This window comes from Canis lupus, chromosome 4, assembly GCF_048164855.1.
Source record: "Canis lupus baileyi chromosome 4, mCanLup2.hap1, whole genome shotgun sequence".
Lineage (NCBI taxonomy): Eukaryota > Metazoa > Chordata > Mammalia > Carnivora > Canidae > Canis > Canis lupus.
In genome coordinates, this window is record NC_132841.1 from 40,594,218 (window position 1) to 40,619,664 (window position 25,447).

Genomic DNA, 25,447 nt, shown 5'->3' on the forward strand with positions numbered 1-25,447 from the left:
TAGTATTAACCAGGGCACTTGCAAACACGTGAAGCTGTCCCCAAAGTGTTCCACTCATTTGCTTTCATTGCTTTAGTCAGTTTTTACTGAGTGCCTATTTTGTGCTGGCATCGAAAAGCTCTCGAATTCAAAGAAAGAAGTCTGCGTTTGCCAGCAGTTCTGCCATGGCCTCACCAGTGGCCGAATGACAGTGGACCAAACATTTCCCGTCACCACGCAGCAGTTAGGGTCAGTGGGAAACCACAAATAAGACCATAGCCTCTGGGCAGCCCTTCAGGGTGCTGGCCAAGCTGAGGCAGCCCTGCCTACCCGGGGGTATCACAGAAGACTGCACCAAGGGGGCAGGGAGCCCCAGCCTGTTTCCCAGGCCTGCAGAGCAGTGCATTTTTGTTCTCACTGCATCGTAGAGGCAGCTGGTATGACTGCAGAGAAGCCACGGGCTTTATTCTCTGGCCGCATCACTTGCTGGCTACAGGCCCATGGCAGATTTCTTCATTCTCTGGGCTTCAGTTTCCTGGCTAATCATGTCTACCTTGAAGGAATATTCTGAAGATTTAGTGAGAGCATGTGTCTAAAGAATCTAGTCCATGCTTGGCACAGATGATAACCTGTTTCTCTTACTCTTCCAGCCTCTCCTCCCTCCCCCTACGTAAGAGCCCTGCTTATTTCTCAAGGGCTATTCAGAGCTTATTTCATTCTATCAGAGGGGCATCTTGAATGCCAGGGTGACTTTCTCCTTGAGGTGAAATGATGAGCAGACTTTTTAACCTTCCAGCCATCACTTAGGAGGCTCAAGACTCCCTTTCGCTCTGCTTGAATCCTGGGCCCAGGTACCAATAGGGTGGTTCTGCTACTATGACAGACCTCTCTATACAACAAGGGGTCATCTCTCACTCGGGCTGCATGTCCATTGGAGGTCGTTGGGGGCACCTGACCCTCAGTGGCAGAGAAGCCACTGTCTGGAGTATGACCAGTCACACGGCAGAAAGAAGCGGAGGCAATGAATCACGCACCACTCATAACTCTCCCACCCCAAAGTGACACATACCTCTTCTGCTCACATTGAACTGGCCACATCCCACTGCAAGGGGGTGGGAAGGTACAAATCTACCATGTGCTCAGGAGAAGAACCAGAAATCTGATGACAGTCTTAGTCACTACCATGGCCTGCCTGGCTTTAATCCATAAAGTAATACTGCAAGTTTGTATCATTGTGGCCAACTTAAAGATGAGACCCCAGGTATGTTACTTCCCAAGACCACAAGCAACAGGTCCTTGGGATTCTGTATATCCAATCAGAGAGGCATTTATTGCACTAGTAATGGTTTCCAACTTGGGTACTCTGCCCCTGTTCTTTCTCCCCTACAGCAGCCTGCCCCTACTTCTGAAGGTGCTTCCTACACCGCCCTGTAATGATCCATTTCCTTTTCAGTCTCTCTAGGCTATGAGTCTTTTCATCTCCGAACCCCAGGTGCCTAGCACAGAGCCAGGCACAGATCTATCTGTTGGACTGGCCTGGGGAATCTTAGTGTGTAGTAGGGGAGCATAATGATCTCACAGGCATAGACCTAACCAGATTAATTGAGTCTCAGTGGTCTGTTACCTAACAAAACCTGCAATCCTTAGGAAACAGATTGACCTACTGTCAGTGGAATTCTGGTGGCTCTGGGGGTATTGTTCATGTTTCAGTTCCTGTGGCTAGAAACCCCCCCAAAAAAACTGAGAATGGTCTCTCTCAGCTCTGAGCTTTTGCTAATATGGCAGCTATGGACATCGAGAATTGTTTTCATGGAGGTCCTAGGTCCAGTTGACTTTGCTTTCCCCATTAGTCTGGGTTTCTGAAAAGCTGAACACAGTGAGCCTTTATATATCAAATCACATGTTTCACATAATTGCCTTAAAATGTCAGAGGTGCAATTTATCATATTAAAGGCTTCTGTTTTTGCTATTCTCTCCCTGTTTAGATGCAGATGTTGGACAAATTTCCCATGGAAGGAGGGCAGAAGGACCCCAAACAGCGGATCATTCCCTTTCTGCCAGGTAGGTGAGACACATGCTGTCAGCAGGGGCCTCCAGGGGATCCAGGACAACCCCCACATCTCTCAGCTCAGCTTTCTGGGGCACTGTCCTAATGGCCAGAGTCCCAGTCGTTGTAGAAATTAGTGCCTAAGAATACGGGCTTTGGGGTTAGTTGCTACACCATCTGCTTAGGCAAGATACTTCACCTCCAGGATCCTCAGTTTTTTCTGTCTCTAAAATGAGAATAATTAGATCTCATGAAGTTTTTGTAGTGAGTGGCATCTTTATTATGCTTTTGTTGTGTAATGAATTCATACCAATGTAGCAGCTTAAAACCACAGTCATTTATTATCTCACAGTTCAGTTGGTTGGAAGTCCAGGCAGGTGCTGCTGGGTTCTCTGTTTAAAGCCTCACAAAGCAGAAGTCATCATTTTGGCCAGGCTGGGCTCTTATCTGGAGGATTGGGGGAGAATCCACTTCCAGCCTCATTCAAGTTGTTGACAGCGTTCAATTCTTTGCAGCTGTAAAAGTAAAATACCTGTTTCCTTGCTGGCTCTGGGGCTTGGGGATTAGGATAGAACATCATTGGGAGTCCTTTCTAGAAATTCTGCCGGCCTATCTGCCACAGCTACCAGGCCCCTTCTGAGTGCTAGGCAGTGCTCCAGGCACTGTGGGGGAGTTGACACACTTAGGCTGATTTCTGCCCTTAAGGTATTAAGTGTTCCTTTTCCCCAAAAAAAATTCCTTACCAAAGGAATAGCATTAAGGCTTCTGCTCAAAAAAATGGGCTACCCAAACCAGAGTTATTGCTTTGAGTAATAATATTGGATGTCTACCATAGGCCAGTCACGGGGCTAAGCGGTCTACATTCGTTACCTTGTTTAGTCTTCAGAATAACCCTGTGCCCATTTTACAGATGAGGAAGTTGAAACTCAGAGAAATTATAATTGTCTTCACAAATAGCAGAGCTGGGATTCAGACATGGTTTTGGCTGGCCCCATGATCCACTGTTATTATCCTTTGGTAAATTATTTTAGCACACAGAGTTTCATTCTTCATTTGCAAATTGGAGATAATAATGTTACTTAAGTGATAGGGTTATTATGAGGATTAGCGATAATCAGTGAATTGATAGCCTCCCTAAATCACAAATGTTTAGAGAGCTGGAAGGTTCCCTTAGGATCCTTTCCATGTTGCAGACAAGGAAGCAGGCAGGCCTAGAGATGCAGGGGACTCCCTGGGTCACACAGGAGCCCACCCTTCCCTCCCTACTCCATGGTTCTGCAGTTAGTATATCCAGTGGTTCTTCCAGATATTAGCATCACTGAGTGGATTTAGAGACAGCATGGATGTATTTGCCAGGTCCCGTCTCCTGGGAGAATCATTTGCCTAAAAAAAACTAATGTGTTTAGCTCTTCCACGGAGAAAGTGTGCAATCACACTGGAATTTTTGTTTCCTATTGGAGAAAACCCAGTGTACCAACTGCCAACAGCCAACTAGCGCTGCTCCAGAGCATGTGCTTCAGAGGCAGTTCTGTGACCTCAAGCAGGTGACAACCCCCTGCCCCAGAGCCTCAGTTTATCTATTTGTAAAATGGGACAGTGCCCTCCTGCTTTACAAAGCTTCTCTCCCTGGCACCTAGCGGGTTCTCTATAAAAGAAAGAAACAGGATCTTGGGGCACTCCTTTGGAATTTCTTAGAATTCACATTTTAGAGTCATACTTAAATGATCAGTCTGAAGATTCAAGTTGAATTAGATTCAAATGTAGGCCCTTCCTTCAAGGAAGGAAAGAAAAGCAGGGAATTGTAACTCTTTACTGGATGAAAGGCAGAACCAGCTGTGAAAAAACTTCCCAGGACAGGGGAGAACTTGAGCTGACCCTCCCCTAAGCCCCTGAAAGCTTTCGTGGTTATGGAATCCATTTCCACCCATGAATTTATGAAAATGCTGTTCTCAGAGACTCAGCCCCATTTTCCCTGCTTGGGACACCCACTTGCTGCTTGGAGAGGTGGGTTGGGCCCCAGGACCCCTAGAGCATCCCTTCGTGGCCGGCCTCTTCACTCTTCCCTGAGGCCAAGGCCAAGGGCAGGGATACATGGGAGGCACATGCCCTCTCCTAGGGGTCAGTTTTCTGCCAAGACTGCCGCGTCAGCAGAACAAAAGCAAGTCTCTTGTTAGCACAAAGGCAGGGGGAGGGGAAAGCAGCCCTGTACAATTTTCCATCCCAGCAAGAGCTGGGGAAGCCAACTTGGCAGAGCATGCAGCTTGAAAAATAAGACTTACAGTTTGGCCTTCCATCACTGTGGAAAACAAAAGCCTGCCCATTCCCACCAAAGGCTGGGCTCTCTGCTGAGCAACCCTTTCCACTCCAGTAAGGCTAGCCTGCCGGGCAAGGCTCACCCTCCTTCCCCAAAATTCACGCAGAAGCACATTAGGCGCAGATAAGGGGCCGTTGCCCCATTTCACTCAGAGCCACTGGCCAAGGAGGTCCAGACCACATGGTTCTGCCCCACAGCCCAGGGCCTGAGCCGGGTTCCAGTTCTGCTGCGGATAGATGATGAACTAGCTCATCAGAGGCAGATCTTAAAAAACCAAGCTGCAGGTTGAGAAAAGAACATGTGCTCAGAGTATGAGGCAGTATCATCTAACCCATTAAAGAAAAAAGTGATTACTCTTGTGAGCACCTAGGAAGGGCCAAGCCCTGTTAGTGGGTGTGTCATGGAGGTTACTACTAAGAAATAGGAGCTTCAGTCCCATTTTACAGATCAGAAAACTGAGGCTCTGGGAGGTAAATGCATTTCCCAAGGCAGCACAGTCATCCTGGATTGGCTAACCACGGAGCCTGTGGCCTCCCCAGCAGCTGCCGCAGGGCTTCCTGTTCCCCTCGCTGGCAGGGTACCTGCCTTATGTCCAGAGACTCGTGTCCTACTGAGGCCACGCAGGAAGAGGGGTGGTGCTTTTGTTGCTGTGTCACACCCCCTGGAGACATTGAAGATGCCAGAGTTCTCCATCCTTCTCTCTCAAGACCAGCCTATACTGTTCCCCTGGGCCGGTGCTTGCACCATGCATATTGTGAATTGTTTGAGTTGGGTCACAACCTCCCCAGTAAGAAGCCTGAACACCCCACTCCCCACCCTTCCTCTGGTTTACAGAGGGGACATTTTATCAAAATGGGACCAAAATGGCTTTGGTAGGGACTCCTTTCCAATTCTGAGAAACAGATTAGAGGCAGGAAACATTAACTGTGGGAGGTTTCTCTTCAGGCAGGCATTCCTAATTTTCCTAAAGGCTTGGGATTCTCCTAGGGATTCTAAACTGCAAACAGTCCCACCCAATTTGGGTGGTAATTTGATTATCACAATGACTCAGGGTGGAATGGGGATGGGCCAGGGATCCTAAACATCCTGCAGGGTGGGGGACACTCCCACACAGGGAAGGATTGCCCTACCCAAAATGTCAACAGGGTCCCTCCCTGTTGGGGAACACTGACTGTCAATGCCAAGAGGGCAGCCCCCTGCGCAGGCCCATGGAGGGCTCCCAGAGAGACAGTAGCTAGAGTGTACCTATCAACTGAATGGAAACAGGAATACCGGGTTGTAAACTCTCCCCACTTGGCTGCATCATTTGCTTTTTTATGGTAAACAACATGAACATTTTCTGATTCCAGAAGCAATACATGTTTATGGTAGGAAATTTGGGGAAAGTCAAAAAAGAAAACAAAAAGGTTGTCTTCCGTCCCTTGGAGACAACCACTTTGAATCCTGCATGATGCGTTTTGTTCTAGATTTTCCTTTTCTAGTAAACATGGTGTGTCAGAAGTTTGACTCATCAGAATTAAAACGATCACCATAATAAACAAATGCAATTCCCTGTTATTAAAGAATATGAGGAGTATATATTTTATCTCACTGTGGGTTATTGTTTTCTTTTTAATTGGTAGAAATTAGGGAGGGGGAAAACCTCATCATTAGGTTGACCATATATACCTAATTTCCTAATTGTGCCCCTCTGCTAAACTCAGGTGATCAGATTATTTTAAATGTTAGATTAACCACATTGGCTTTTGGGGCACAAATCTCCCTTAACAGCTTGCATTGTAAATCTTGGAGTCAATAGGCTGTTCTCATTCATTTCGGTTCTGTCTTATGAAAACTCGTTTGGACCTTTCCTACTATCCTGTTCCTGCTCACCCAAGCTAGATCTGTGGAGATTGCAGCCTCCCCAGAGCCATGTTAGAGCACTGGTTGATCCCTCCTTGCCCTGTGAGCCTTGTGACCCAGATTCCTCTCCTTGACTTGCCTTCTCAGACCAGAAGTAGGTGAAGCTCTCTGTAGCTCGCTATACTCTGCTGTCTGAAAAGCTGTGGTCTCCCTGTGCCCTCTTCTTTGACCTCCCCATGGAGATCTCCTGGCACTCTACGTAAGCGTGGCAGAGGGGCTTGTCTCCATCCCCCATCTCTTTGGCCCCCCCTCAGTGTCTTATTTCTGATTTTGCCCGTCCCCTGCCTCTATGACAGGTCCAGAACATGAGGCCAAGCCATCTTAATAGTTAGTGCATGCACTTGGCCACCACCTCCCCATGACTCTCCCCCATTAGGCTCATGGAAACTCACCAGTTTGCTTTAAAGAAACCTCATCCAGAACATTATAGCATCTTGGATGTTTCCAGACATCCTCAGTGGCATCGTTTACATACTTGTCTTTGTTTGTGACCTGCCCACATGTCACACAGGAAGTCCTGGTACCACATCCAGTGCTGGGGATATCACGAAGCAAGTAGTAGATTCTCACTTAGTTTTTGATGAGTTAGGAAGGCTTGGATCCTTTCTGTTACAAACAGATGATTAGGGGAGGAATTTAGGTACCCCTCAGACCTACCAGTGCCACATCTGCACCCTCCAGGGTTGCTGAGAGCTTGTCATTGCCCCCTTACAATACCACATCTGCTCTCATCTCCTGCAGGCAAAATTCTCTTCCGACGAAGCCACATCCGGGATGTGGCAGTCAAACGCCTGATACCGATTGATGAGTACTGTAAGGTAAGTCTAAGAAATGTTAACACTTCCCTGTGTCTCATGTCTTCCCTCTGGGTTGTTTTTTTCTTCTTTTCCCTTTCTGGCTACAAAATAGTCATTGCAAGCAATCTGCAGGTGCAAAAAATGTAAAACCAGAAAAACAATCACCTGTGAGTCCTCTACTCAGAGGCAACAATTATTAAGGTCTCTACATGTTTCTCTTTTCTCTCACAATGCATTTCTTTATGGTGTTGACACCATCCCATATGTGTTATTTTTGTTGCTCTTTCTTTTTTAATATTGTGATAGTAAGAATTTCCCCATACTATTACAACATCTTTTTGAGCCTACTTTAAATGGCTGCGTAGTATTCCATTGTGTGTGGATGTTCCAAAAGTTATTTAGTCCCTGTCATTGGACAACGCAGCTGGCTTCCAATCCCTTGAATGTTCTAAACCACAAGGGGCTTGCTTTTTGGCTGTATCTCATTTGATTTGAGGCTGTGGTTGGGAAAGAAGTACGCTTTTCCTACCCTTAGTATTTATTTCTCTAACTTAAAATCAATAGCAGCTCTGACTGGAGAAGCAAGAAATGCTTTAACAATGGAGCAGATGGGGATCCCTGGGTAGCGCAGCGGTTTAGCGCCTGCCTTTGGCCCAGGGCGTGATCCTGGAGACCCGGGATCGAATCCCACGTCAGGCTCCCGATGCATGGAGCCTGCTTTTCCCTCTGCCTGTGTTTCTGTCCCCCCCGCCCCCCTCTCTGTGTGTGATTATCATAAACAAATAAAGATAGATAGATAGATAGATAGATAGATAGATAAATAAATAAATAAATAAATAAATAAATAAATAAAAACAATGGAGCAGAGCAGCAGGGACGCCTGGGTGGCTCAGCAGTTGAGCATCTGCCTTCAGCCCAGGGCGTGATCCTGGAGTCCCCGGATCGAGTCCCACATTGGGCTCCCTGCGTGGAGCCTGCCTATGTCTCTGCCTCTCTCTCTCTCTCTCTCTCTCTCTCTCACATGAATAAATAAAAATTAAAAATCTTTAAAAAAAAAAAGAAAACAATGGAGCAGCAAATGCTCTCTCTCCCAAAGACTGGAAACAAAGCAAGTATATTTGTTCTTCTCACTTCTATTCTACATTTTCCTGGATTTTCTAGCCAATGGAAGCAGGCAAAAAAAAAAGAAAAGAAAAGGCATACAGTTCAAAAAGGAAGAAGTAAAACTGCCTTGATTTACAGATGACATGATTCCATTGTAGAAAATCATAAGGGATCCATTAGAAAAACTGCTAGAACTAATAAACGAGTTTAGTAAGACCACAGGATACAAGATCAATATCAAAAATCAGTTGTAGAGGCACCTGGCTGGCTCAGGTGGTGTGGAGTGTGAGACTTGATCTCAGGGTTGTAAGTTCAAGCCCCACATTGGACGTGGAGCCTACTTTAAAAAATAAAGAAAAAATAAAAATCTTTCCTTATAAAAAATAAGAAAATTCCACTTACAATAACATCAAAAAGAATAAAATACTTAGGAATAAATTTAATAAAAGAAATACAAGGCTTATACATTGAAACTACAGAACACTATTGAGAGAAATTAAATCAGCTTTAAATTAATGGAGAGACATTCCATCCCCCTGAATTAGAAAATTCAATAGTGTTAAAGTGGTAATTCTTATTACTCAGGTGTAAAAAAAAAAAAAATGAAATCTTGCCATTTCCAATGACATAGAGGGAACTAGAGAATATTATGCTAAGTGAAACAAGTCAGTCAGAGAAAGACAAATACCATATGATTTCACTCATATGTGGAATTTAAGAAACAAAACAAATGATCAAAGGGGGAAAAAATGAGAGGCAAACAAAGAAACGGAGTCTTAACTATAGAGAACAAACTGATGGTTACCAGAGGGGGAGGTGGGGAGATGGGTGAAATAGTGATGGGTATTAAGGAGTGCACTTGCTGTGATGAACACCCAGTGTTGTATGGAAGTGTTGAATCACTATATTGTACACCTGAAACTAACATTACAGTGTATGTTGACTAACTGGAATTTAAATTAAAACTTTAAAAAAAATCTAGGAGAGTAAATTAGAATTTAGGGGTAAGGTGAATTTCTTAACAAGGACAACATGGTGTGTGTGTGTGTATTATATATGTAGAAGTTGTAGAAATTTATATGAAAAAAAGCAAACAACCATACAGGAAAAATGGGCAAAGGACAAGATTGGAAATACAAAAAAAAAAAAACAAAAAACAAATCCCAATGACAAATAATAGCAAAAAATAATAAATAGGGACAAGCGTTTGCCTTCGGCTCAGGTTATGATCTCGGGGTCCTGGAATCAAGCTGTGCATTGGGCTCCCTGCTCTATGGGGATCCTGCTTCCCCTTCTCCCTCTGCCTGCCACTCTGCCTACTTGTGCACATGCTTTCTCTCTCTCTCTCAAGTAAATAATAAAACCTTTAAAAAATAATAATAAAATAAAATGGCAGCTCTTCCCCAACTGATCTATAGATTCAATATATCTCTGCCAAAATCCTAGTAAGCTTTTTTGTAGAATTAACAAGCTGATCCTAAGTTACATGGAGAAATGCAAGGAACCCAAAATAGCCAAAACAATTATGAAAAAAAAGGACAAAATTAGGGGCTTGTAGCACCCATTTTCAAAACTTCCTACAAAAGCTACAGTAATCAAGACAGTGTGGTACTAGCATAAGGAGAGACATACAGATCAGTGGAACAGAAGTGACAGCCTAGAAATAAACTTTTATGAAATTTATGGTCAATTGATTTTCAGCAATGGTGCTAAAAAATTCAGTAGGAAAAGTATAATCTTTTTAACAGTGTGGGACAATAGGACATCCATATGCCAAAAAAAAAGGAAAAAATTAAGTTGGATCCTTACCTTGCACCATGTCCAAAAATCAACTCAAAATGGATCACAGACCTAAACATAAAAGCTAAAATTATAAAACTTACAGAAGAAAACAGAGGAGAAAATCTTCATGACCATGTGTAGGCAGAGAGTTCCTAGATATGACACCAAAAGAGAAAAATTGATGAATTGGACTTCATTAAACTTCCAAATTCTGTACTTCAAAAGGATCCTGTGAAGAAAATGAAAAGATATGCCACAGATTACGAAAAAATATTTATAAATCATATCTCTGACAAGGGACTTGTATTGAATCTGTATAAAGATTTCTTACAACTCAACAATAAAGATGGCCCAGTTTTAAAATAGACAAAAGATTTGAATCGGGATTTCACCCAAGAAGATGCACAATGGTTAATAAGCACAGGAAAAGGTGTTCAGCTTCATTAATCATTAGGTAATGCAAAATAAAACCATAATGAGAAACCTACACAGCAACTGGAACAGCTGTACCCCACAAGACAGACAAACCCAAGAGCGGTGAGGATATGGGGAAACTGGAGCCCTCATTCTGGTGGGAACACATGATGGGAAACCACTTTGGAAAATAATTTGGCACTTTTTTCCACAAGTGAAATTTCCTGTATGACCACTCTTGGGTACCTGTCTACTCCAGACAAAGACTTGGATGTACATGTTCATAGCAATACCAATTCATAATAGCCAAAAACTGGAAGCAATCCAAATGTCCATCATTAGGTGCATAGATAAAGAAAATATGGAATACCCATGCAATGGAATATTTTTCAACAATAAAATGCCGTGACATCCTGGTAAATGCTGCAACTTGGATGAATCTCAAACACATGATGCAAAAGAAGCCAGATGTAAAAGAGGATGTGTTACATGATTCGATCTACATGAAATGTGCAGAAAAGGCAACTTTATAGAGACAGAGAACAGAACAGTGGTTTCCTAGGCCTGAGGACAGTGCAGGCAGAGATGGACCACCCATTAGGTGGGGGAAATTTTTGAGGCGATGGAAAAGTTCTAAAACTGGAATGTGGTAATGGTTGCACAACTCTGTAATTTACTAAGTATCGTTGAGTTGTGTATTTATAGTGCATGGATTTTATGGTACATAAATTATACTTCAATACATCTATAAAAAAAAAAATGAAAGGGGGGTAGTGTGGGGATAGATGACCCTCATCTTGGCAGATGTCATGGAAGGACAGAAAATCACTCCTGATCACTCCTATCTTCTCTTTGCCAGGCATGACCTTGTTTCATCCCTCCAGTAATCTTGGAAAGTTGGTTTTATTATTCCTGTTATGTACACGAGGAAACAGAGGCCCAATAGAGTTACTTCCAGCAATAGTATTGGAAGATTTGATGGTTGAACACTGGTCTTTTAGGACTTGACATTCACATACCACTTACAGCCTCTCTCTTTCTCTCCTAAGGATATCCTTAAAAAGAGATTGGGGAGTAAAGGGCAGGGAAGGTCACCTAGGCACAAAGATACTACTACTGTCTCCCAGCTCTTAGATGAAAGTTTGAATTTTCTCCTCTTTGTGTCTTCAAATTTCTAGAGCTTAAACATCCATTGTCCAGGCCTTGCTGGCAAGCACTTTGGACCTCTGAGGTCACCTTGTCCAGCTGGGGATTTCCAGCTGGTACCTTCCATAGCAACTGTTAATCTCTCAGTCCAAAGTGTTGCTATCCTGCTTCTTCCCCAGCACACACAACTTCTCTCCAGAGTCATACTTTGCTCATACCCAGGGCTTCACAAACCATGGACATTTGATTTGGAAAAGGAGATTTAAAATCCTAAAATGAGGGGCACCTGAGTGGCTTGGTTGGGCATCCCACTCTTGATTTCTACTCAGGTTGTGATCTCGGGGTCATGAAATCGAGCCGTGTGTTGGGCTCTGTGCTCAACGGGGAGTCTGCTTGAGGATCTCTCTCCCTCTCCTCCTGCCCCTCCCCCCCAAATAAAGAAAGAAATCTTTTTTTTTTTTTTTTTTTTAATCCTGAAATGAAAAAAGATAGCAGCTGCCTGCAACTGGCTCGTGCTTGGAATGGTATGGGCATCAAGAATTCACCTGGATTAGCCATAGGGAAAAAACTGCTTTGTCATATGAGCCACATGAAGTTACACTCCCTGCTATTAATACATCATAAGAAGCAGAGCAGAGCAGATATTTTGGGGCTTTGGTTGGCCAAATTCCTCAGCTTGGCTTCAAGGTAACTGCCCTCCTGGAAGGAGATGAAACTATTCACAAGGTCTGCAAAATCTTTTACAGACTACAAGACTCTTATTTAACATTTGAGTATCTGTTATTGACACTGTTGTGAGCTGACTTAAGCCAATTTAATCTATAACTAATTAGCTTTATTTTAGTAGAAATTGTTAGTCTCCAATAGGTAAAGCTAGACTAAGGCTGTAAGTATCCCAAACCTAATTCCAACTAGGAAAAAACTTTCTGCTCTACTAGATATATTATAAAGTTGTAGTAAGTAACATAGTAAGGTGTTGGCACAAGGATAGACAAACCTTGGAACAAAATAGAGAAGCCAGAAATCAGACCCGTGTATATTTGGACACTTGAATACTGACAAAGGCAGCCTTGCAGGTCATTGAGGAAAGGTTGGATTCCTCAGTAAGGGGGAATTTTTATGGAAAAAAAAAAAAAAACAAACAAAAGATAACTAACCCCTGCCTCACACCACACATATAATCATTTCTCAGGAAATTAAAGACCTAGATATAAGAAGCAATACTATAAAAAGTTTTAGAAGATAAAAACAGGGTAGGGGGAACCTTCATAATCTCTAGATATAGAGGGATTTCTAAAGATACAAAGTACCATAGATAACAAAGAGCCATAAAAAGATTAATTTATTCAACGACATTAAGTTTCAGAACCTCTGTTCATTGAAGAACACAGTGAAAATAAGACTTGACCAAAGTCTGCCACATATACAAGCATTTATTTTCAAGCAGCTCCCCAAATAGCCTCTCAAGTTGTTCTGTAAGCTCATTAAAATACCAGCTGTCTGTCTGGCAGACTTTGCATGGACATTTCCTTGTGACAAATGGAATGATACCCCAGTGCCGGGACTAGCTGACCCCCCTGGTCTGACAGTAAAATCCCCTAGAAGAGACAGAACACAAAGGATTCAGGGTCCTAGACCCAATGCACCATTCTGGAGAGTGGACTTGCCGTTGAGCCACCCAGGTATCCCCTTAACTCATGAGGTTTCTGCGTCTCTCTCTGTGTCTCTCATGAATAAATAAGTAAAATCTTAGGAAGAAAGAAGAGAGAGAGAGAGAGAGAGAGAAAGAAAGAAGAAAGAAGAAAGAAAGAAAGAAAGAAAGAAAGAAAGAAAGAAAGAAAGAAAGAAAAGAAAGAAAGAAAAGGAAAGAAAGAAAGAAAGAAAAGAAAAGAAAAGAAAAGAAAAGAAAAAAGAAAGAAGGAAGAAAGAGGGAAAGGGAAGAAAAGAAAAGAAAAAAGAAAAGAAAAGAAGAAACCTTTTCCTTCCAAGAATTTGCCAGTTTTAGGTCTTATGTTTAAGTCTTTAATCCACTTGGAGTAGATTTTTGCATGTGGTGTAAGATAAGGGCCCCATGTTATTGTTTTCCAAGTGGATATTGTTCTCCCAGCACCATTTGTTGAAGAGACTGTCCCCCTTCCCCATTGTATATTCTTGGTGCCTTTGTCAAAGACCAGGGGCCCATGTGCGTGGATTGTTTTGGGAGCTCTTGCCAGTGATATCATGAATATAATATCAAAAGCAGAGGCAACAAAAATAAAAATAAACAAGTGGGACTACATCAAACTAAAAAGTTGCACAACAAAGGAAATAACAGAGTAAAGAAGTGACCTACAAAATGGGAGAAAATAGGGATGCCTGGGTGGCTCATCAATTGAGCGTCTGCCTTTGGCTCAGGTCGTGATCCCAAGGTCCTGAGATTGAGTCCTGCATTGGGCTCCCCTCTTCTCCCTCTGCCTATGTTTCTGCCTCTCTCTGTGTGTCTCTCATGAATGAATAAATAAAACTTTTAAAAAATGGGAGAAAACATTTGCAAATCATATACCTGTCAAGGTATATGATTTGTCAATCTCCAAAGTATATAATGAACTCCAATAGCAAAATAGCTAAGAACTTGATTTAAAAATGGGTTAAGGTGATCCCTGGGTGGCTCAGTGGTTTAGCGCCTGCCTTTGGCCCAGGGCGCGATCCTGGAGACCCGGGATCGAGTCCTGCGTCGGGCTCCGGGCATGGAGCCTGCTTCTCCCTCCTCCTGTGTCTCTGCCTCTCTTCTCTTCTCTTCTCTTCTCTTCTCTTCTCTTCTCTTCTCTCTCTCTCTCTGTCATAAATAAATAAATAAATAAATAAATAAATAAATAAATAAATAAATAAATAAATTAGATAGATAAATAAATAAATAAATAAATAAATAAATAAGTAAGTAAGTAAGTAAGTAAGTAAGTAAGTTAAGACCTTGAAAAGACATTTCTCCAAAGAAGAGACACAAATGACCAACTGGTATATGAAAAACTGCTTAATGTGTCACTCATCAACAGGGAAATGTGAATCAAAACCACAATGTAATATCACCTCACATCTGTCAGGATGGCTATTATAAAAAAACAAAAACAAAAAACAAGCCTTGGTAAGGATATGGAGAAATTGGAACACTCCTACACTGTTGGTGGGAATGTGAAATGCAGCCTCTATGAAAAACAGTATGAAAGTTCCTCAAAAAATCAAGAATAGTGCTACCTTACGATCCAGCAATCCCAATTCTGAGTACATATCCAAAGAAATTGAAGTCAGGATCTGGAAGAGATATTAGCACTCCCGCGCTGGTCGTAGCACTGTTCCTAATAGCCAAGATGTGGAAACAGCCTGAACGTGGTATATACATACCACAGACTACTATGCCGCCTTTTAAAAGAAGGATATTCTGCAATATGTCACAATGTGGATGAACCTTAAGGACGCTAGGCAAAGTAAGCCAGCCACAGAAAGATAAAATACCACATGATTCCACTTATATGATCTGAAATAGTCAAACCTCAATCATAGAGCAAAATGGTGGTTTGCCAGGGGCTGGAGGGACAGAAAAATGGGAAGTTACTGACCTACAGATGTAAAGTTTCAGTCAAACAAGATGAATAAGCTCTAGAGATCTACTATACAATGCCAACAATACTGTATTGCGTGCTTAAAATTGTTATGAAGGTAGATCTCTTGGTGAGTGTTCTTACCACACTAAAATAAAATTACAAAAATATAAAGAGAGAGAAGTGGTAATTTTCTGGGGCATTCGTTTTAAAGTTCCAGAGGGTTGAAAGAACTGAGAAAACTCATCTCCCTTACTAGGCGAGGCGTTGTTGTTTAGCAGAGCCATCATGCTGGTTCTAGAATCACCTCCGAGCACCACCACACTGCTGTACTTGATACAGTACCGAGAGACAAAGAGTTAACTTAGTGTTATCAAGCAACTAGTGTATGATGGAAATCTTAAAGCCATTTTCCTCACTTATTCTGTAACACAACCTTCCAAGGTGGGTGTTCGTGGTTTCCATTTTACACATGAGCAAGCTGAGGCTCAGGTGATGGGATGTCGTGGCCAGAGCCAGAATCAGGAAATGGATCTATCTGACCTTCTATCATGACTCTCAGCAAACAGGGCTCCTGCTCACCTCTCCTCTGGACCCTGCATCAACCAGCCACATCTATCCAAAGGGCCAGGATTCTATCCGGGACAGAACTGAGTTTTCCTGCAACTATGGTTCTCTGTTTTTACTGACCGAACACAAGACAATTCTGGAGTATTTCAGAAGCAGACTTATTTCTTTGCCCCAGGTCATGTTTTTACTGTTAGCCTGTCCTTCCAAAATGAAAGGGACAAACATCAAAGCATTCAGTGCTGCCTTTTATTAGTAACTTGGCTGTATTTTATGGTTTGGGGGTTGGCTTTTACTTCCTAGGAATTGCTCAAAACCAAAAGGGAACTTGGCATTGTCAGGAGGTTTCCATGGGCCTCGTCGTCTCTTCCCTCACTGGTCCTTTCAGAGCCTCTGCTCATTTCAGCAAGGAGCACCCTGGGAGGCCCCCCGCCCCCGCCCCATAAGTGGAAGCCACAGCCACCTCAGGGCCCACCCTGCTCCCCCAAACAGACCAGGTGGCCACATCCAGGCCTTTCCCTCGAGTCATTGATCCAGTGAATACTTTCTTCTTCTTTTTTTTTTTTAACTTCATTGCTTCTCCACCTTTTGGCTAAGATCAAGTGTAAAGATTTATTTAATTATTTGAGAGAGAGAGCAAGAGCATGAGCAGGGGGAGGAGCAGAGAGAGGGAGAGGGAGAGAATCTCTCGCAGACTCCCCGCTGAGTACAGGGCCTGACAGGCTCGATCTCAGGACCCCAAATCATGACCTGAGCTAAACTCAAGAGTCGAACACTCAATCAACTGAGCCATATGGGTGTCCCCCTCCCCCTGTAAATACTTTTCACCAGGTATCAGGGGTTCCCCAGCACTACTCAGATATGTAGGGAAGGTGTAGGAGGAACAGCCACATACCTCTGCCCTCTGTGGATTTGGGGTAGAGGAGCTGGTGTTGGCCAGTCCTGGGCTCTCGAGTCCTGCCTACTTCACCAGAACTTCCACTTTCCCATCTCAGAAATGGGTCAGCCTTCTCAGGATTACATGGAACATAGCAGATGAACACATTTTGAGAGCCAGCAAATGCTGAGCCAACATAAGGGAATAGTGTTATTGCAGTCTGGGGAGAGCCACAGGATTTCTGCACACAAAGCAGCCAGGACACACCACAGTCCAGCATATAATCAGCCCCTTCATTATGTGGTTCTAACTGTACAAACTGCAGAATTTCAGAGGAAAGACAGACCCACAGGGGCCCCCAAGATGGCAACTCATCCCAGGCAGAATGAATACTCCAAGCCAGAAAGAGAAGGAGGTCAGAAGTCAGAGGTAAGAGAGGAAAGTGCCTGCTCTCTCCCTCTTGGGCTCTCTGCCTTCAGCCTGGAAAAGATCAGTCCCTGGGGATTTGCTGCTGAGCTGGAACTACTTCAAGGCTAACAAAATCAATGAGCCACAAATACCAGTCCCTTAATGGTCAGCATCCTTCACCACAGAAGGATAGAGCTTGGACAGTGACTAGGGCAATCACCCTACTAAAACATGTCCACCCACCTCACATGTTCTTCTACTTTAGATCTGAGATGGCTTGAACCTGGGATTTGTATTAAAGTCAGAACCAGACCCAAAGCTACGTAGGGTCAGCAACCCAAGTGACCGTCGGTGGATAAACGAATAAACAGAATGTGGCATAGCCATACAGTGGAATATTATTTCAGCCTTGAAAAGGAGGGAAATTCTAGCACATGCTACAGCATAGGTGAACCTTGAGGCTGTTAGGTAAGTGAAGGTGGCCTGTCACAAAAGGACAAATATTGTATGATCCCACTTACACGAGATACTTAGAGTAGTCAAACTCATAGTGACAGAAAGAATGGTTGCCAGGAGCTAGGGGAAGAGAGAATGGTTTCTTTGGTACAGGGCTTCAATTTTGCAAAATAGAATTCTGGGATGGATAGATGTGATGGTTGCACAATGAGGCAAATGTACTTAATGCAGCTGAACTGTATGCTTAAAAATGGTTAAGATGAGGGACGCTGGGTGGCTCAGTGGTTGAGCATCTGCCTTTGGCTCGGTGTGATTCTGGAGTCCTGGGACCGAGTCCCACATCGGGCTCCCTTCAGCCCAGGGCATGAACCTGGAGACCCAGGATCAAGTCCCATGACGGGCTCCCTGCATGGAGCCTGCTTCTCCCTCTGCCTGTGTCTCTGCTGCTCGCTCGCTCTCGCACTCTCTCTCATTAATAAATAAATAAAATCTTTAAAACATACATACATACATACATACATAGTTAAGATGATAAGGTGCCTGGCTGGCTCAGTCAGTAGAGCATGTGACTCTTGGTCTTGGGGTCATGAGTTTGAGCCTCACGTTGGGCATGGAGCCTACTTAAAAAAATAAAAAACAAATTATTAAAATGGCAAATTTTATGTGTATCCTACCTCAATTAAAACTTTTTTTTTTTAAATCTGAAAAAGAAGTCAAAATACTCGTCCATCCTAGCCCGTAGCAGGGCTAGAGCGTCACTTTGCAGGGGGTGAATAGGGAGTGAGCTTTTAGAGGCCTGTTACATAGGAAATCGAAGATATGGGGGTTTTCCCACTCCCAACTCCCTCAGCATGGCAAGGAGGCACACAAGAGGCACCCAGGAACTGAGGCCTTCTCTGGAGGGGAGTCCTGCTTCCCTCCAGAGCATGCACTGGTGGGCTGAAATGGCTGGCTGTGCTATTTAAATGTGTGCATGCGCGCAGGCGCTCTCCCCACACAGAAGTTTATGAAACAGCTCTGCTGCACTGCAATCTGTATCCTCAGGACCTGAGCCAGAAGGGGGCTTAAATAAAGATCTACTAAACTGAGCTGTTCATTCATTATGGAGCTTTGTCTTATTTTCAGAGCCTTTCATGATCAGGATGTACCTCATCCTTCTCTTGTATTGGACGCAGAAACCGGTGCAGTTCTGGGCACAAAGATAGTGTCCATTGAATTGTTGAATGGCTACCTGTTGGGAAGTGAACTGATACGACAGATGCCTCATCCCCTTTCTGCCCTCCCTCCACTCCTTATCCAGCCCATTGACAGACATTTGAGGTTCCTTGAACGGATGAGCTAGGATGGCAAATTAATATGGACTGGGGCAGTGAGGGATACCAGATGTTCCAACTCCTCATTAACCCAGGAACTTCTGACCTCTTCCCAAATCATAAAGCAGTGCCTTCACTTTAACACTGCAGATCCATAAGTTGAGACATCCATGCAGGCATGTTGGAAACAAGCTTAGCGCGCACCAGTAGGCGGCTTGGTCAATGAAGTTATGATACATTTGTGCAGGAGACACACTCAATGGCCAATAGAGATGAAATTGAAGAATAATGGCATGGTATGAAGTCCACAGTTGAGTGTTTTAGATAAATATATACATATTATTTGTTCAGATATGCCTGTAATGTGTATGGACGTGTGTGTGTGTGTGTGTGTGTGTCCCCAAACCAGCAGCACCACCAGGGAATTTGTCAGATATGCACATTCTCAGGCCCAACCCCAGACCTGCTGAATCAGAAAATCGCAGGGGGGCAGGGCCCAGCCGTCTGTTTTCACAAGCTCTCCACCCCGACCCCCCAGATGATTCTGCTCATACCCAAGTTTGAGAACCCCTGACTCATGGCTTTCCTGACACCCCTTTCTTTCCTTCAGTCTCATTTGTGTTTCTTCTGCAGGCCCTGATCCAGCTGCCCCCCTATATCTCTCAGTGTGATGAGGTGCTGCAGTTCTTTGAGACAAGACCTGAGGACCTGAATCCCCCCAAAGAGTAAGTTGGGATGTGGACTTCCTCTGAGTGTGCCCTCCTGGCCCTCCCTGCTACCAGGCTGGCCCCAAGAGAATTGGTGTAAAGCCAAGGGAGAAATTACACTTGACCACACTGATTGAGCACTTTTGGGGCCTGGCTCCATGTGGCCCTCCCAGGAGAAGGAAGCTGGCCTAGGGTCAGTCCTGGAATACTCTACACACCTATACTTAGCGGGCATGCATGGAGAGTGGTGGGAGCAGAAAGCTAGGCTCCCTTCAGGTGGGGTCTGTGCAGGAGATTCATCTTGGTGCCTTGCCCACAAGGGTGAATGTGCTCATGACCTTGAGGGATATGAATGAATGAGTGACAAGACCTACTCAAAGTCTCTGCACTAGCAAGTGACAGGGCCAGGGCCAGGATTTGATCCTGGTCATCCAGGGTCTAATGCTTGTCCAAAATGTTCACCCCAGCCCCTGCAGCAGACAGAAAACCCTCCCAGGCACCTGTTTGTGTGTAGCCAGGGGTCCCAGCAGCCCAGGCACACTGTATAGAATCTTACCGCCTGCCTGCTGGCTTGACATACCAGGAGTTGATGGCACCAATAGCCCTGCCAGCCTGAAACACTGACATTAACATAGTGCTTTTTAAAAAGTTTTATTATGGAGGAAACTACCATGGGTGTCTGCAGAAAGAAGAGTTCTATTGAATGGAGCAATCGTATGCAAGAGGAGACCAGCTCACAGGTTCAGGGCTGTCATGGGGTCACAGGAACAAGAACCAGCACCTGTCAGGAAGGGCTGATAAGTGCCAGCCAGGCTCTTTGACTAGAGAGACAGCATGTGTACAGGTGTACACACACGTGCACACACATGTACACACCCGCAAATAGAACAGCCACAAAAACTACAAAACATAGCCTGGGCTATACCAAAGAAAGCACAGAGTACCAGCTGTGATAAGCCAACAGCATCCTGCTGGAGTAGTTGTATCTTGCTCCAAGAGGCTTCCAGTAAAGAAGGAAAGGGTTCCAATCTCTCTGTTCCTTCCCTGCTATATGACCTTGAACATGTGTCTTGACTTCTCTGAGCTGCTGTTTCCTCATCAGTAAAGTGGTCGTGGCTAACCTTGACCACATCTTGGTTGCAAGAATTAAGCATGATCCTGCCTATAAAGGAGTCTGGCACAGGGCAGGGACTTACCTGGTGTTGCCTTCCTGTTGATAGCCAGGCTTTGATATGGAAGGAAGAAGGGAAGGTTTCAGAGGGCCCAAGGGATGGCTATGGGGCCACAGCAGGCAGGCAGTCTCAGGTGGGCCTTCATCGTTGGTTTAGGGAGTAATGAACAGCAGCGAAACAACTTGGTTGGATCCTGAAGCTCATACCTGAGTTAGGGCTTAAGATGGAAACCGGGGGTTGTTCCCAACAGTCTCTAGGGAGAGAGAACATGGATTCCAAATGGTCCTATTAAAAGAAAGGTTTTTTTTACTGCCATGCATAGGTAAACTCGGGACCGTCCCAAGCATGTCACACAGAGAAGATAATATGCCTGTGTGAGCTCACACATGCTGTTCCAAGAGTTCTCTGCTGCCCCTAACTCCCTGCTCTGGCCAGGACAGCAAGACAACCAGCAGGAATATATGGCAGGCAGGAGCCCAGGACTTCAGGGAGCCCAGACCATAGCTCAGGTCACAGCCCCTAATGGCAACTCAGGCAGATTATGCTTTACATAGAGGCAGCCTCGAGGGACCTTTGTGGGTATGTCTTGGAGCTGGCCACCAAAAAGGGAGCTTCACCCATGGACCAGGCCAGGGTGTGGTCAGGAGATGGGCCCCAGCTGGGCTTCCTGGGTTCTGATGTTGGGTGAGCTGCTTCACCTCTCTGGACCTCTGTGTCTCCATCTGTGAAATGGAGTAACCCTCAAGGATTATTGTGAGGGTTCACTGGGTCAGTCCAGATACAGCACCCTGACTAGTGGCATCCTGTATACAGCAAGTGCCTGTAAACGTGAGCTAGGTTATTCCACTGTTGCTCTCACCCTCCCCTAAACAGGGGCAATGAAGGTTAGCCCCAGTGAGGTAATGCTGGGCCAGGGAACATCATGACCAACCTGCAGCCCCAAGCTCCGGGGATTGGCATAGCCCCCTCACCCACAATGACAGTGACAGGGTCATTACATGCTGGTTAAAAAGCCAGACTGTAAAATCAGACTGAATTTGACATCTTTCCAAAGAAGATACACAAATGGCCAATAAACATATGAGAAAATGCTCGGCATCATTGGCCATCAGGAAATGCGAATCCAAACCCCAGTGAGACACCACTTCACACCCACTAGAATGGCTAGAATCAAAAAGCAGATAGCAAATACTAGTGCTTCAGCTACTTGTTGAAGATGTGAACAAACTAGAATCATCATGCACTGTTGGTGGGAATGTAAAATGGTACGGCTGCTGTGGAAGACAGCCTGGCAATTCCTCAGAAAGTTAAACCTAGTGTTACCTAGTGTTACCATATGACCTACATTCCATTCCTATACAGAACCAAGAGAAATAAAAATAGAAAAAACTTGTGTACAAATGTTTACAGGAGCGTGATTCATAAGAGCCAAAACATAGAAACAACGCAATTCCCATCAGCTGATGAACACATCAGCGAAGTGTGGTTTACCAACAAGAGGGGATTTTATCCAGCCATAATAAGGAATAAAATACTGATACTGGTACGACATGGATGGCCCTTGAACACATGCCACCTGAAAGAAGCCAATCACAAAAAGCCTTTTACTGTGTGATTCCGTTCATATAAAACATCCAGAATAGACAAATCATTAAAGACAGGAAGCAAATTAGTATTTGAGTATTTGCCAGTGGTTGGAAGGAGTCAGAATAGCAAGTGACTGTTTATAGGTACAGGGTTTCTCTTTGGAGTGATGAGTATTTCCTGGAATTAGATAGCAGTGATGATTACACAGCCTTGTGAATATGCTAAAAACCAGTGAATTCTATGCTTTAGAAGAATGAATTTTTATAGCATAGGTTAATTTTGAAGTATAGCTTAATTTTTAAAAATTAGGTAGATCTGGGTTCAGCTTGCTACTTGCTAGCTGTTTAGCCTTAGGCAAGCTACCTAACCTCTCTGGGCCTCATTTTCTCATCTATAAAACAGATATTAAAAGAGTATTTATTTCCAGGGTTATTATAAGTATTAAATGAGTGAGCTTAAAGTACCTAGCAGGGTACTGGCACGGGGTAATAACATGTAGTAATCATTAGCTAATGTTACTGCTGCCACAACATCTGTCTCAACTCAACCATCCTGTCACCTCCCTTTTCTTTTTATAATATAGGAAACCTTTTCACTAATGGGACAATTTACTTGAAAGTATCTTGTAATCCCTGATTTGTAATGCAGTTGCGTGTACAAATTCTGATGTGGTTGATAAATACAAGGGAGTCATTACTCATTGTTCTGTATGAATTCTAGCCCACACCAGTGTTCTCTATGTCACCACAAGGGAGATGTGTTTTATTCACCGATATCCAGATATCTACCCAGTTTTAGTGCATTACACTTACCACTTACCCCCAAGAGCTTTTATTTTTTTAATGGTGTTCAATTTGCCAACATATAGAATAACACCCAGTGCTCATCCCATCTACACACTCCATGTGTAGAGCGCAGAACAGCCCTAAGAAGTGGGGCAAGGCCTCTGCTGTGCCTGATGAGGTGAGCATCAGGCTCAGTGCAACATGGGGGCCTAATCTTGTTTTCATCCCATGTGCCGCCCTCCATCAACCCCTGCCCAGGGTGCCAGGGCCCTTATCAAGGCAAAGTAAGAAAATTAAGAGGAATTCTTTCTTTTTCAAAGATTCTGGGTTCCTGGGGCTGACTTGGATTATATTCATTCCCTTGGAAATGATGTGGGATGGAGCATCTCAGTTTCCTAATGGAATAACTCACCTCGCTGTTTAACAGTACTGATGTGTTACTCTCTGCCACCCCCTTCTTTCCTGTGCAGGGAGCATGTTGGGAAAAAGAAATCTGGTAAGAATATTTTCCTTTTTCTCCTATTCATTTAACGTTCAACATACCCTCCTGAACACCTGTGATCACCAGGCCCTGGGCACTGCCTGGGGGATAAGCATGTGGGTGGGTGGATGGATGGATGGATGGATGGATGGATGGATGGATGGATGGGTTGATGCTTGATTGATTGGTTGATACTCCAGCCTGTTTCTCAAAAAAACAATTGGAGGTTTTTGCATCCTATACCAAAAAGTTGCAGAGTGGATGGGACGCCTGGGTGGCTCAGTGGTTGAGCATCTGCCTTTAGCTCAGGTCGTGATCCTGGGGTCCTGGGATCGAGTCCTGTATTGGGCTCCCTTCAGGGAGCCTGCTTCTCCCTCCGCCTATGTCTCTGCCTCTCTGTGTGTCTCTCATGAATAAATAAAATATTTATAAAAAAAAAGGTTACAGAGTGGTTAAGACCTGCTGTCTTTCCCTGAGAATGCCTCAGAGGAGTGGGGAAACCTGACATCTCCTGACCAGCTGTGGGGGGCTAGATACTTCTCATCTGCTTTAGATGGAGGAATGTGGTGACTCACAGCGGAAAGCATTCCTCCCAGGTGTTGTAAAATCTCAAAAGAGAAGGGATGCTGGGTCTTGAGGAGTGAGCTTTCCACAGAGCGAAGGGTGGTTGAGGCTGAGGAGAGGCACACAGGCGGGTGGCGGGAGCCTCACATATTTGGACCAAGCTTCTATGCTTCTGTTAGTCAGCTGCTATTCTGGGCAGTAGCAGGCCACTCTTTCCAGCACCTCTGGCGCTCACTCCCTTCTCCCGAGCATCCTTTCCCTTCCTTCCCAGCACCCCTTCTCATCCTGGGATGGCACAGTTCTTCTCTCTAGAGCAACGATGTAAAAAGAGAAGGTGAGCATTCAAGTTTGCACAGAGGAATGGCTGAGTCCTCACAGGCCCAATAAATAAAGTTGATAACTTTATTTTTTTTAAGATTTTTTTTTTTTAATTTATTCATGAGAGACACAGAAAGAGACACAGAGACATAGGCAGAGAGAGAAGCAGGCTCCCTATGGGAGGCTTGATACGAGACTCTATCCCAGGACCCTGGGATCATGACCTGAGCCAAACACAGATGCTCAACCACTGAGCCACCCATGAATCCCTGGAGTTGATAACTTTAGATCCACACAGTGTGACCTTTACTTCCAGTGACCCAGGATTATGCTCCCTGACCCCACATATCTGCAAAATGCCCTGCCCACACCACCATGCCTGGAGCCAGCATGGTCTTCAGAGCTTCCAGCAGTCTGAGTTCTTTTATACATCCAGGACTCTGGGAAGATTGAGGGCACTGATAATGATGTGGGGAGAGAGGGACCAAGCAGAGATCCCAGAAGCAAAAAAGGATGCCTCCTTTCATGGCTCTCAGTTCCCTCAGCTGTAAAAGGAGAATAATAATAGTAGTCTGTCTTGGAGGATTATTAGAGGATTTATAGTAATATGTATAAAGCACTTAGAACAATGCCTGGCATATTTTAAATGTGACATGTTTGCTGCAGTCTTTATACTGCCACCATTAATTCAAAGCACATGGGTGTCCCTGTCCAAATTTAACAGCTCTGGTCCCTTTACTGCTCCCTGGGTATAAGGCCTGTGGTCAGCTTTACAGGGCTCAGACTGTTCTTGCAAGGCAGAATGGAGAGGAGCTGCATCTCTTGCCTCAAGGTTGGGCGTCTGGAGTGAACGCCCGTCTTTCCCCAACCAGTCTGTTTACAGCTCCACTTTCAAGTTTAATAGCTACTGGCCAGAACCATGGCATCCTGTTAGAGCTGCACATGGTCCTTGATTGCTGAGGATAATGATCGGTTTCTTAGAAAAGAAGAGAGAGGAGAAGACGAACAGCCACTCTTGGGCTGGTCACAGTGTTTCTGGCTTCCAGGGTGCAGAGACTTTCCTGGAGGGAACGGCTAAGGAAGGATTGGAAAGAGACAGCTCTGGTCTACAAAAACCAAAGTGTCCGGTCAGAACAGGCTTGATGAGGGGAC

The 25,447-nt window shown here is 44.4% G+C and overlaps 1 protein-coding gene across 4 annotated transcripts in view; it reads left to right on the forward strand.

Moving 5' to 3' along the window:
* Positions 1-25,447, forward strand: part of SH3PXD2B (SH3 and PX domains 2B) — a 100,607-nt gene that overhangs the window by 39,160 nt on the left and 36,000 nt on the right. For all 4 annotated transcript variants that reach the window (XM_072824158.1, XM_072824161.1, XM_072824159.1 and 1 more), the window contains exons 3-6: positions 1,965-2,040; positions 6,984-7,060; positions 19,315-19,406; positions 23,403-23,428. In XM_072824158.1, the coding sequence (XP_072680259.1) occupies positions 1,965-2,040; positions 6,984-7,060; positions 19,315-19,406; positions 23,403-23,428 (271 nt within the window). The remainder of the gene's footprint in view (positions 1-1,964; positions 2,041-6,983; positions 7,061-19,314; positions 19,407-23,402; positions 23,429-25,447) is intronic.